The 13618-nt window shown below is 48.9% G+C and overlaps 1 protein-coding gene across 3 annotated transcripts; it reads left to right on the top strand.

The window, feature by feature from the left end:
* The first annotated feature begins 867 nt into the window (after positions 1–867).
* LOC138414946 (asialoglycoprotein receptor 2-like) lies at positions 868–11685 on the top strand. Of its 3 annotated transcripts, none has more exons than XM_069542825.1 (9): positions 868–1210; positions 1421–1698; positions 3054–3173; positions 3374–3469; positions 4337–4408; positions 4533–4619; positions 4722–4867; positions 10953–11059; positions 11309–11685. In XM_069542825.1, exons 2-9 carry the CDS (start codon positions 1575–1577, stop codon positions 11463–11465), a joined length of 909 nt encoding a protein of 302 aa, XP_069398926.1. In that variant the 5' UTR covers positions 868–1210; positions 1421–1574; the 3' UTR covers positions 11466–11685. The 3 variants fall into 3 exon arrangements, with proteins under 3 accessions (XP_069398926.1, XP_069398928.1, XP_069398927.1); XM_069542826.1 differs by having other exon boundaries at positions 881–1210; positions 1541–1698; XM_069542827.1 differs by lacking the exon at positions 1421–1698 and having other exon boundaries at positions 872–1210.
* The last annotated feature ends 1933 nt before the right edge of the window (positions 11686–13618 follow it).

Below are 13618 nucleotides of genomic sequence, written 5' to 3'. Positions count from 1 at the left end.
GCTCTGATTTTTCGGTTCGTGAAGCCCCGTCTTCCTCACAGGACTGTGAAGAGCCCCCAGTCTGATGGGATGGCATTTTCCCTCGATCGGTTTTGCCTCCCACAGTCCCCACCACCCCCCACCCCCAACCCATTCCCTGCTACACAGTCAAGTCACTTAGTCTCCTGCAGGTTATCCCCTCCTTTGTGAAGTGGGAACAGCAGAAGTGAAGTGATCTGTTGCGACGTGTCGTGAGAATTACCAGAGAGCATGTCTGTGGGTCATTTAGCGCCGTACCTGGATGTGAGGCCCACAGCTTCTGGAGCCAGGGCCACGAGAGGGCCAATCAGTCGCTCAGTCTTGTCCGACTCTTTGTGACCCCATGGACTGTGGCCCACCAGGCTCCTCTGTCCATGGGATTTCTCAGGCAAGAATACTGGGGTGGATTGCCCTTTCCTCCTCCAAGGGATCTTCCTGACCCAGGGATCAAACTCGTGTCTCCTGCATCGCAGGCAGATTCTTTGCCACTGAGCCACCCGGGCAACAGAAGCGGCTTATTTACAAGGTTGAACCTCTCCTATCCACTACTTTCTGGATGCTCTTCCCTCTTCTCTGTCCTCCCTGAATTTCCCGTCTCTGAGGGGCTTTACTCCCATGGAGAGTGAAGCCAGTTGGCCCAAAGCTGGGAAGCCTACTGGCTGAGCCTACAGGACGTGAGGCCTCAGCTCAGACGCCAGATTGGGCAAGAGTACAGAAGTGGCCCCTCCAATCCTGGTCAGGGTTGTCTGACTAACAATTCTGGGAATCTCAGGCAGGAAGTGAAAGGGGAGTGGGGCAGAGAGGAACTAGCCAATTGCACCCTGGTTCCTCCTGGTTGGCCCTCCTCCCAGATGTGCTGAGAAGAGTGAGGTGACTAGCTTCTGAGGGTAGAAGGGACAGGCCAGGAGACCCCTTCTCTGTGAAGGACAGAGACACAGTCCTGCCCTCTGCCCCCGCCACATATTGACTGAGTCTCCAACTCAGTTTCCACTCTGTTTACTGTCCAAAGTCCCAGGGGCAGGAGATGCCAAGTTAGAAGCGCTTGGACGTTCAGGCACACGGGTTCAGGGCCCTTCCCTGAACTAGTGCTCACCCCTTCCCTCCTCTCTTCCAGCACCACCTGGCCCCCAGTTCTCCTGGTTCAAGCTCTCCTGCGTCCTGGGGCCTGGGCAACCTTCTAGACCTTGAACAGGTAAACTGAGGTCACTGGGGAGGCAGGCAAGCCTGGGGATGTCTGGGATTAGACAGACCCTGGTTCAGAGACAGTTGGGGGGGGGGCGTGGTCGATGGGAAGTTGTGGGGTGATTGGCATGTGTGGAAGGGAGGCTCGAGGCCCAGGCCGTCTCCTGAGAGGGGATGGGACCCAGCAGCATTTCAGCTTCCATCTCCCCTCCAACCTCAGATCCAACCCAAGCCATCGCCTAGACCCACTCTGAGCCTACATCCACCAGCCTCCACCTCAATTAGCATCTTAGCACGAGCATCAGCCCCAACTCAGTCCCAGCCCTAAAGCATCCCCAAGCCCAGACAGGGTCCAGCTACACCCAGGACCCAGCATGGCCAGGGACTTCCAGGACATCCAGCAGCTGGACTCCGAGGAGAACGACCACCAGCTAGGCAGAGGCGAGGGCCCAGACACTCATGGACACAGCCCCGGGAGAGAAGAACCATTCTGGAAAGGCAAGTGTCTGGTCTCTGGGGCTCTGCTCTACCCTAGTATAGCTCCTGGTCACTGACCCTCCGAGGCCTTTGTCACATTCACCCTGTGACCAGGGACTGTCCTCTGATGCCACCCCCTTCTCCACCCCCAGGGCCCCAGGAAAGGGGTCTCCCCTCTTCCTTCCAACCTGACCAGTGTGTGCTGTGTGTGGTGGTGGGAGGGGAAGGGTGTGTGTTGGAGGGAAAGGGCACAGAGAAATTCTGGAAGATCCCCACTCCCCTCCGAGCCCCCTACCTGAATCTTTCTCTAGCAAATCTTTACCGAAGTCCCCAAGTGTCTAGGAGAAAGTTTTCAGGTGAGAAAGAACTGAGCCGTTTCCAAGATGAAGGGCGGGAGCCGGGATGCAGGAGGGGGTGTCAGGTGTGGGTGCTGGTGATGGAATGAAGCTCTGTGGAGACCAGGAGGGGTTGGGGGTCAAAGCTCAAGGAGGGGGACTGGTTAGCCTGGGCTGGGAGGAGGGACTCCCTCCTGCCTGAGGCTGGAAGAACTGCCCCTGTTGCAGCTGAGGGTGGGAGCTGAACAGGGGAGAAAGCTGCTGTCCCACCAGGCTTCTCCTTTCCCCAGCAGCAGGTCCACAAGCCTTTTCAACAGGCTGTGTGGGGCAGAGGCCTCACCCACCTACACCCCTCTGCCCCTTCAGGTCCCACCAGCTGCCTGGTAGGTAGTGAACACACAAAAGTAACTTTGGATATTGTTGGATCTTCTGAGAATGAGAGGATTCGTGTTTTAGCAGGAGGCTTGGAGAGAGTCCAGTGGTTTTGGATTTCACGGGACAGGGGGCTCGCCTGAAAGAGGCGGGGTGGGCAGCATGGCAGAGTGTGCCTAAGGGGTGCAATCATCAGCCAGCCTCTGCCACCTGCAAGTGGGTTGACAGCTGGCACCTGCTCACCTGGGAGCAGGTTCCACTCTTCCCAGAGTTTTTCAGAAGATTTGTAGATACACTGGCTATTGTTTCCTCAAAAAAATTTTCTTTCTGCCTCTCCATCTCCCCTTTCCATCAATTATGCATATATTAGTGATCCCACAGCTCATTGGTGCTCTTGCTATTTTATGGGGGAGTGTGGGATACTTTTCTTTCCTGGTGTTTCTTTTTATACAGTTGTTGTTGCTATGCCTCCAAGTTCATTGAGACGTATGCCTGTCTCATCTGTTAATTTTATCCGGAGTGTTTTTCATCTCAGAATCTACTTTCTCCGCCTGCCCTCGCCCCGCAAGGCTGTACTTCCTCAGGCTCTGCTCCTCTGATGCTCCGTGAGGTTGGCTCTCTGGCCCCCTGCCTCCGATGCCCCTTGCCCTGACACCCCTTCTCTTGCAGGGATGCCTCCTCCCCAGCCTCTCGTGCTGCAGCGTCTCTGCTCCAAGTTCCGCCTTAGTCTGTTTGTCCTGGTCTTCAATGTCCTGCTGCTGGTGGCCATCTGTGTGACAGGGTCCCAAAGTGAGGGTCGCAGGGGTGGGGCAGTGATGGGGGCGGGGATTCGGGCAGTGCTGGGGCCGGTGAGAGCCACGATAGGGAAGAGATGGAGGCAGTAAGGAGGCAGTGCTGGGGCGGGGAAGGGGACCATCCCGCGGACAGTGTGAGGGCAGTCAGGTGGGACAGTGTGCGATCCACCGTGTCCTGTTTTGTCTCCTGACAAGGAGCACAGCTGCAAGGGGAGCTGCAGACCCTACAGGACACTTTCAGCAACTTCTCGTCGAGCACCCTGATGAACATCCTGAATCTCAGCTCCCACGGTGACTGGGCGAGCCCCGAGGGGAGGGACTGGGATGTGCTGGGTGATTGAGGGGTTGGCTTAGCAGTGAGGGTTGGCTGGGCTCCGTGCTGGCTTCCCTGGTGGCTCAGACAGTAAAGAGTCTGCTTGCAATGGGTTCAATCCCTGGTTCAGAAAGATCCCCTGGAGAATGGGATGGCTACGCACTCCAGTACCCTTGCCTGGAGAATCCCAAGGATGGAGGAGCCTGGCAGGCTACAGTCCATGGGGTTGCAAAAAGTCGGACATGACTAACTAAACACACGGGCATGCATGCTGGGTGCAATAGGGGAGTGTTTAGGGGTACTGGGAAGGAAGCACAGACTAGGGCAGATAATCCAACCTGAGAAGCCAGGCAAGGGTTCCAAGGATGCTGCTTCCTGAGCCGAGGGTCCCTGAAGGATGAGTGAGGGTTAGAGTAGAGGATGGAGGTGGGAACCAGGTAGAGAGCAGAGTCTGATGACCAGGACGTGAGGAAGACCACCTCATGTCCTGGACTCTCAATATTTCCAGTGTGGCTGGAGGGCTGGGCCAAGGGTGGGCTAGAGAGGTGGGTCGGGGCCAGACCATGCAGGCAAGCTGCGCTAACTCGCGGGGCTTTACTTTGAGAACATAGGGAGCTACGGGAAGGATTTAACAGGGGAGTGAGTGGCCTGAGCAGGTTGTGCTTCAGAACACCACCGTGCAGCCAGGAGAAGAGTGGGTGGGGCTGGGGAGCCCAGAGGGCAGAGCATGTAACATCCCAGGCCAAGGTGATGGTGGCCTGGGCTGACGCGTCAGTGGCATGAGGGTGGAGAAATGTTGGGGAGGCAGAGCGGAGGGGAGACAGGTTAGCTTTCCTCTGTTGCAGGAGGCTTCGCCAGTGACAAGGTGAGACTGCTGGAAACCAAGCTGGAAAAGCAGCAGGAAGACCTGAAAGCAGGTCAGAGACTCTCTCTCGAGTGTGCGTGTGTGTGCTAGTGTATCTCCCCAGCCAGACGCTGGAGTGCTGGTCTGCGGGCCATGCACACGGCCTACCACACCCTTGCCACCGCTCTGACCCTTAGATCACGCCACTTTGCTGCTCCATCTGAAGCACTTCCCCACAGATCTGCGCGCACTAACTTGTCAGATGGCACACTTCCAGAGCAACGGTAGGGATGTGGTGGGGCGGGGTTGGGGGTGAGCATCTCCAATCCCTCTGCCCGTCCCCTCCAGCTGGATCTTATCACCCTCTGTCCCTCCAACCCCCTCAGGCACAGAATGCTGCCCAGTAAACTGGGTGGAATATGATGGCAGCTGCTACTGGTTCTCTCGCTTGGGGAAGCCCTGGCTCGAGGCTGAGAAGTACTGCCAGCTGGAGAATGCTCACCTGGTGGTCGTCAACTCCAGAGAGGAGCAGGTAAAACCACAACCTTCCCAAATGCAGGAGGAAACCTTGGGAACGCAAACTGGGAGGCTGGGTCAGGCTTGTTTTGTTATTTTTTTCTGACCTGAGGAGAATCCAGAAGCGGAAATCCATCCCTGCTCTGGGAGGTTCAAGATGGAGCAGCCATTGATTCTAAGAGGTGGGAGATTACATCCAGGAGCCAGGGCAAAGGATAGGAGCCAGGAGACCAGGTGATGAGGATCAGGGCAGGAGACAGAATGAGTGGCAGGATGAACTAAAGGGCCAGGACTTCGGTGGAGAACACTGTGGAGGCGCTGACATTCCCTGCTTGCTCTGTGCTGGCCTGGGGAACGTGATGGGTCTTTGGGTGAAAGGGACAGAGTGAGTGGGATTCCCAGGAACGTGCCTGGCGTGAGTTACTGGGTCCCTCCAAAGCGCCCCAAGTCTCCCTGCCCACTGCTGCCATCAGATCACAACTCCAAAGTTCAGAGGGAAGACTCAACCCATTCAAACAAGTGGGACATGTTAGGGCAAAGGAGGGTATTAATGATAACATTTACTGAGCCCTTTCTATGTGTCAGGCACTTTCATATAACCATTGCTTTAGCCCTCACAACCCTATGGAGCAGGCACTCTTGTTATCCCCTCTTTGAGGTGAGGGTAGATATATATATATATATGGATTACAGACATATTTTACTTTACTGATCAGGTTGAAATTGCCAATATTCTCAGTATTGGCCTATAAAGTTTCATGTGAATCAACCTAAGACTCAGTCTGTGATTTGGCTCACAAGTTCATGCCACCTACAACTTTATGGAGGATGGGATGGTACCTTTATCATGGTGAAATTAACATCAGTGTCCTGATTAATGCTTTTTGCCTTGAGTTCGTCTTCATGTGATATGAAGGGACTGGTCCTTGATTTCTTTTCACTTACATTTGCTTCGTGTATCTCTCTCCATCCCTCTTATTTCTAACTATTTTGAGTCTCTGTTTTAGATAAATGATTCTCAGCCATTGCAGTGTATTGTAACCTCTTGAGTAGTTTAAAAGATATTCACACTTGGTCTTGAACTCAAAGGTTCTGATTTAATTAATCTTGGATTCATCCTGAGTATTGAGAATTTTTTAGGCACCCCCACCCCCCCCCCCATAAATGATGCTACTCTGTTGCTTAGCCACCCTTAAGGTATTTTTCCTATAGGTTGTATATAAGTTGTTTTATTTTATTCATTTAAAAAATATTTATTTGGTTGCATTGGGTCTTAGGGGCACACAGGATCTTCACTGCATCATAAAGTCTCTTTCATTGTGGTGTCCGGATTCTCTCTGTGTGTAAGTGCACAGATTCGATAGTTTCTCTGCATAGGTTTAGCTGCTTTTCAGCTTGTGGGATCTCAGTTTCCCACCATGGATCAAACCCCTGTCTGCCCGCTGCGGTGGAAACTCGGAGTCTTAACTACTGGACCCCCAGGGAAGTCTCTAGTTTTAGTTTTTTAAGGAACCTTCAGGCTGTTCACGGTCCCACCAAGGGTAGAGTAGGGTTCTCTTTTCTCCACACCCTCTCCAGCACTTATTATTTGTAGATTTTTTTATAATGGCCATTCTGACCCCTGGTAGCTCAGACAGTGAAGAGTCTGCCTGCGATGCGGGAGACCTGGGTTTGATCCCTGTGCTGGGAAGATTCTCTGGAGAAGGAAATGGAAACCCACCCCAGTATTCCTGTCTGGAGAATCCCATGGCCATGGGATCACAAAGAGTTGGACACGACTGAGTGACTTCACTTTCACTATTCTGACCTATGTGAGGTAAATCCTCATTGTGATTTTGATTTGCATTTCTCTAGTAGTTAGCCATGTTGAGCATCTTTTCATGTGCCTGCTGGCCATCTGTATGTCTTCTTTGGAGAAATGTCTGTTAGGTCTTCTGCCAATTTTTTTGTTGAGTTGTTTTTTTTGATGTTGAGTTGTATGAGGTGTTTTTATATTTTGAATATTAACCCCTTGTCAATTGCATCATTTGCAAATATTTTCTTCCATTCCATAAGTGGTCTTTTTGTTCTGTTGATAGTTTTCTTTGCTGTGCAAAAGCTTTTAAGTTTGATTAGGTCCCATTTGTTTATTTTTGCTTTTATTTCTTTTGCCTTGGGAGACTGATCTAAGGAAATACTGCTGTGATTTATGTCCCAGAATATTTTGCCTATGTTCTCTTCTAGGAGTTTTAGGGTATCATGTCTTATATTTAGGTTTTAAAACCATTTTGAGTTTATTTTTATATATGATGTGGGGGAGTATTCTAATTTCATTGATTTACATGTAGCTGTCCAGTTTTCCCAACACTACCGTGTTGAAGAGACTGTCTTTTCTCCGTTGTATATTTTTGCTGCCTTTGTCGTAGATTAATTGACTGTAGGTGTGTGGGTTTATTTCTGGGCTCTCGCACTTGCATTTATTTTAAAATAGATATCTTTAATCCAGCTACTTTTTTTCTGTTTTATATGCTTCTTTTATTTTCTCCCATTTGCTATGTGAGATGTATTCTTCTTGTTTTCTCTACTGTGTTATTTTGGACTAAATGTGGCTTGTTTTTAGCTACAATATTAATTACTGTCATAACTCTAAATAATGGGCTGAAACTTCTTGGCTTTAAAAAATAAAAGAATTTATATAACTTTTATATGAAAGATGAGGAAACCAGTACACTTCTTCTCATGCCTCAATCTTTTCTCTCTTTTAAAATTGAGATATCATTGACATGTAACACTGTAAGTTTGAGGTGCACAACACCCTGGTTTGTATATTGCAATATGATGAATAAAGTAGTGTTAGCTCTTACCTTCGGAGAAGGCGATGGCACCCCACTCCAGTACGCTTGCCTGGAAAATCCCATGGATGGAGGAGCCTGGAAGGCTGCAATCCATGGGGTCGTGAAGAGTCGGTCACGACTGAGCGACTTTACTTTCACTTTTCACTTTCATGCATTGGAGAAGAAAATGGCAACACACTCCAGTGTTCTTGCCTGGAGAATCCCAGGGACGGGGGAGCCTGGTGGGCTGCCGTCTATGGGGTCTCACAGGGTCAGACACGACTGAAGCAACTTAGCAGCAGCAGCAGCAGCTCTTACCTTTACCATGTCACATAATTATTATTTCTTTTTAATTGAGAACAATTCAGAACTAGTCTGTTAGCAACTTTGAAGTTTATAATGCCTTGTTCATATCTCTCCCACGTTCCTTACATGTGTGTGCAAATAGTTGTTCTTTGAATTTCATTAATCTCAGATATATCTCAGTGTGGTACATTCTCTATATTTTTGCTCTGAGGCTAGGAGAGTTCTTTTAGCACATAAAGTTAGAGTTTCATATGTTTTGGAAAATTTTCTTAAGCCATTTATTTGAATAGTTTTTCTTGCCCATTTGTTCTCTTTTCCTCTGGAGCACACCATTCAAAATGATCTCCATTGTCTACCCTCCATAGCCTTCATCTTGTCACTGTTTAAAAGCATCTGCCTACAGTGCAGGAGACCTGGGTTCAGTCCCTGGGTCGGGAAGATCTCCTGGAGAAGGGAGCAACCCACTCCAGTATTCTTGCCTCCCCCGCCCCAAAAAAGGGGCTCAAAGAAATATGGGGCTTCCCTGGTGGCTCAGACTGTAAAGCATCTGCCTGCAGTGCAGGAGACCCGGGTTCGATCCCTGGGTTGGGAAGATCCCCTAGAGAAGGAAATGGCAACCCACTCCAGTACTCTTGCCTGGAAAATTCCATGGACTGAGGAGCCTGGTAGGCTACAGTCCATGGGATCACAAAAAGAGTCAGATGCGACTGAGCGACTTCGCTTCACCTTCTTTCTCTCTTCTCCTTTGTTCTCTGGGCTCTTTTCTCAAGCCTGTCTTTTGTATCTTAGACTTGATTTTTTGTTGAGTTTTTTTTTTTTTAATGTAGCTCAAAATTTTCTCTTCACTTTCTTCTCTTTATTTATCATTGTTATCTTTCTTCTTTGATTCTTCTTTTGTAGTTTTATGTCATTCATCTCTTTAATGTTTCTGAGGATATAAGCTGTTCTCCAATAGCTTCTTAGGTTTAGAAACATGCTTTCTTTACAAAGTATATTTTTCACCTCTCTTCTTGATATCACAGTGCTTTTTTCTTCCTCCTCTTCCTTTCCATCCTTTTCATTTTTTCTCAGTTTCCATGATAAAACTCTCCCGTGCTCCTTCTTTGAGTGGGCTGAATTCTTTCTTCCCTGTTATTTACTCATGAATAGGGCAGATGTGTTCTCATGGACTATCTTTTCTGACCATCTGACACTATTTCATCCCTCCCCTCAGTCTTCACCTGGGTTTCCCAGGTGGCGCAGTGGTAAAGAATCTGCCTGACAATGCAGGAGATGCGGGTTCAATCTCTGGGTGGGGAAGATCTTCTGGAGCAGAAAACGGCAACCTACTCCAGTACTCTTGCCTGGGAAATTCCATGGACAGAGGAGCCTGGTGGGCTACAGACCATGAGGTCACCAAAAGTCGGACATGACTGAGCACCGACATGCTCACACACACTCAGTCTTCAACACAGAGGCTGGATATTGATGCTTTGTGTGGTCCATTCAGTTACTCAGCTTCTTGTGGTGATGAAGAGGGGACTGGGGCAGTGGGCAGCAGCAAAGGGAATATCTTGCCTCCAGGCATTTTCCCTCCAGCTCCGTTGACCCTCCTGAATTTGGGGAATAGCCCTACGAGCCCTTGAGAGCTGTCCCTTCATGCACAGGATATTGACCTATTTGCAGGAGTCTAGAATTCAAGAATGCTGCTGTATCTGCCTTCAGATGAGGTGACTAACTGCAGTTTTAGTTAGGTGTCTAGAAAGGGAGAGTGGAATTAGGAAATTTTCCTCCAGATGCAGTTGGAGACCCTTCATATGCTATCAAAGGAAACTGCTACATATTCATGTTTCCTTCATAAAACAAGGTGACCACACCCTATGGTGCTGCCCTCCCAAGCCAGGGGGCTTAAGGTTCAGTTCAGTCGCTCAGTCATGTCCAACTCTTTGCGACCCCGTGAATTGCAGCACACAAGGCCTCCCTCTTGAGGCCTCAGAAAGAGCCATATCTCTTAAGAGAAAGCCACTTCCTCTTAGGAGGTATGCATGGATCCTGGGAAGCTATCTCAAAGACCACTTATGTCCCACCCCCACCAGCTGGACAGCTTGGCTGGCCCTCACATATAGGGCATCTTCTTATTTTCAGCCAGACTGCCAGAGCCCCTGTAGCCAAGTCATAACAGAGCTCTGAGCAGTGGGTCCAAGCTTAGAAGCTGCAGGGCCTGGAGGACAACAGAAATGACAGCTGTATGTAGAAGTGAAGTGAAAGTGAAAGTTGCTCAGTTGCATCTGACTCTTTGCGACCCTGTGGACTGTAGCCTGCCATGCTCCTGTCCATGGGATTCTCCAGGCAAGAATACTGAAGTGGGTAGCTGTTGCTTTCTCCAGGGGGTGTTTCCAAGACAGGGATTGAACCCAGGTCTCCCGCATTGCAGGCAGATTCTTTACTATCTGAGCCACCAGGGAAACCTGTATGTAGAAGTAGGAGCAGATAAGTGTGCCTGAAAGGCAAGTAAAACCCAAATCTTTACTGGGTCATTGGGTCACCCTGAGGGTGGCAGGGGTCAGGATCCAAGAGTTTGAGGTTGTGGGCACAAGACAGGGAGAAAATTAGAATAGCAGCTGTGAGTTAGGAATGAAGTGGGAGGCCAGGTCAGGGGACAAGGGTCACCAACTCAGGCACTGACTTGTTACCCTGGGCTCCACAGATACCCTCAGTTCCTTAATCTCACGTGTAAAGTGTAATCATTAGGGTGTCCAATTTACAGAGCTTTATGGGGATGAAATAAGATAATCCTTGTAAAGTAATTAGTACAATGTTTAGCCCAGTAAATGTTCACTAAATAATAGATACGGTTGCAGAAGAAAAAGCCAGGAACTTGTATTGGGTGCTGTTGCTTCGAGGTGGGGACAGATCAGACTGAGGGGTGGGGTGAGGGAGATACAGCTAAGACCTGCATGGAGGCACAAGGGACTAGAAACTTCCCTCCCACCTGTTTTCCAGAAGTTCGTTGTACAACACTCAAACCCCTTTAGAATCTGGATAGGTCTCACCGACAGCGATGGCTCCTGGAAATGGGTGGACGGCACAGACTACAGGCACAGCTACAAGTAAGTGGCTTCTCCTTGTCTCTCCCCACTAATTTGTCCTGGGAATGGCCATCTGGTCTTTGCCCCCAGGACACTCCCACTCGTCCCTCGGGGACCAAATTCTCCCACCATCTCCCCCCTCACCCAGATTCTCAGCTCCCAAGACTGCAGTCACAGCTCCCTGAAAAAGCCATGCCTTTCTGAGGTGGGGAGTGAGGGTTGTTGGGACGTGGGGGCCATCTGGAGCGGAGCTCTGTCCTGCCTTCCTAGGAACTGGGATCCTGCTCAGCCCGATAACTGGCGGGGGCACGAGCTGGGGGCCAGCGAGGACTGTGCAGAGATCAGACGGGATGGGCTCTGGAATGATGATTTCTGCCAGCAAGTGAAACGCTGGGTGTGTGAGATGAAGCGGAACATCACCATCTAGCCGCCCACCTCCCCCAGCCTCCAGCAGACCTCCAACCTGCAAACCTCCCTGCCTGGGCATTTTGAAGAAAGGAAGGAGAGGAGAGTCTTCAGAAGCATAGGGAGAGCTTGAAGAGGGATAGAAGCGGGGGCGCTGAAGAAGCTCTGACCCTGGGGAGACTGCTCCTGCCTTCTTCTGAAATTCACTGTGATTATTATTATTATAATTTTCAGCTTCCTCAGTGGAGTAGTGTGTAACTTGCGCTTAGTCACTTTGTCATGCACGACTCTTTATGACCCATTGGATGGTAGCCTGGCAGGCTCTTCGGATTTCCCAGGCAAGAATACTGGAGTGGGTTGCCGTTTCCTTCTCCAGGGGGTTCTCCCCAACCCAGGGATCGAACCCACGTCTCCTGTGTCTCTTGCATGGCAGACAGATTCTTCACCTGCTGAGCCATCAGGGAGTAGGAAAAGGACAAATACTTGAAACTTTGTGTGGACTGGTTATTTGGAACTGGGAAGTGTAGGATTCAAAGAAGAGGGAGGGAGAGGGTCTCGAAGAGAGAGCTCAAGTGTTGGACAGCTGTCCCTGACACTTAATCTTTTTTTTTACGCTCCCCTACCTATGAAGCTTTATATTTTTACTTGCTTATTTGTTTGGTAATTTGCTGTTTTATTTTTTTAATATTTTATTTTTTATTTTTTGAATTATGGAAGTATGATAACACATTTTTAAGAGACTTGGAAAATACAGAACAAAGTTATATATAGTTTCACTATATACTACAAATTATTTTTTTAAGTATTTAAAGATTTTTAATTGGAGTTTCAATATCAAGCTCTCAAAAATTAATAAACTGAATAGACAGAAAAGTAAAAGACTAGCAGACCTGAAAAACACTATGAACCAATTCAACATAATTAATAGTTATACAGTTTTCACATAACAGTAAGATATAAATTCCATTCAAGGTCCCATAGGCTGTAAACCAGGAGACACTGGAACATATCCAGGGATATAAAATAAGGCTTGATGCCTAATCTTTTTTTTTTCTTTTAACCACCATAGCTTTATTTGACACCTCCTTCATGTTAAACAATTAGCATTTATTGCAGCGTGGACATTTAACATTTACTGTCTTAGCAACATTCAACTGCATATGTAGTATTATTAACTATAATAATTGTGCTGTACTTTAGATTCCCAGAACTTATTCCTCTTAAACCTGGAAGCATGTACCCTTTCACCATTGTCTCCCCCTCCCCCACCAAGCCCTGGTAACCAACGCTCTATGTTTAACACCTAATCTTAAAGCGCACAGGCCAGAGATGGGCACAGAGGGGCCCCTGGATGGCACTGGTGGGGCTGGTGCGGGGTGGGGGTGAAGCCAGTGTGGCTGGGGCTGCAGAGTCTGCCCTGAGGGCTTCACTGCAAAAGAGGTTTCAAAGAACACCCCTGCTCCACTGAACATCCCTGTTCCAAAGAACACCCCTGTCAGTCCGGGAACTGTGAACTGGGCTGGCAAAGGCCAGTGAAAAAGTTTGCTAAGAGAAGCAGGATTGAAAAGACCCCAGACTGACCTAGATGGCTCTCCAGTAAAGGGTGTCTCCAACAGTCTCTACAGTGGGTAAACTGCACTTTCCAAGATTACTACGACCAACCTTTAACGAGTCTTGAAGCGATTAGGTTTTTTGGTTTTATTTTTATTTACAAAAGTAGTATAAACTAGTAGTAAAAAATGTTTCGCATACACGCACACACACACCGCGTGTCCTCCCCTTACCACTCCTCCTACCCAGAGTTAACCATTTCATGGATATTGTATTAGTCAAGGGTCTCCACAGAAACAGAACCAATGGGATTTTGGTGTACCAATAGGAGATATATTGGCTCATGGGAGTATGGATAAGTTCTGCAGATGAGTCGGTGATCTGGAAACCTCCAAAATCCATCAGAGTAAGATGCAGTCTGAATCTAAAGGCTCAAGACCCAGGAAGAATCAATGTCTCCACCTGAGGCTGCAGGTAGGAAAACAACCGATGTTGCCAGAGTCCAGCTCCAGCAGCCAGGGATTCGGCCTGAAGGGGTGGGCGGTGTCGGCGAGAGAAACTGAGGCAGCCTCTCAGTTTTCTTGGACTGCCTGTTTATTTCAAGCTTATGATTCTCTTTTATAC

The sequence above is a fragment of the Ovis canadensis genome, chromosome 11 (assembly GCF_042477335.2).
Source record: "Ovis canadensis isolate MfBH-ARS-UI-01 breed Bighorn chromosome 11, ARS-UI_OviCan_v2, whole genome shotgun sequence".
NCBI lineage: Eukaryota > Metazoa > Chordata > Mammalia > Artiodactyla > Bovidae > Ovis > Ovis canadensis.
This window is presented reverse-complemented; position numbering and strand designations above follow the sequence as displayed.

Bases quoted from the DNA above. Each gene is read 5' to 3' on its own strand.
- LOC138414946 (XM_069542825.1), top strand. From the start codon at position 1,575: ATGGCCAGGGACTTCCAGGACATCCAGCAGCTGGACTCCGAGGAGAAC. The intron at 4,868-10,952 runs GTAAAACCACAA...CCTGTTTTCCAG, and splicing joins TCAACTCCAGAGAGGAGCAG to AAGTTCGTTGTACAACACTC. The intron at 11,060-11,308 runs GTAAGTGGCTTC...CTGCCTTCCTAG, and splicing joins GACTACAGGCACAGCTACAA to GAACTGGGATCCTGCTCAGC.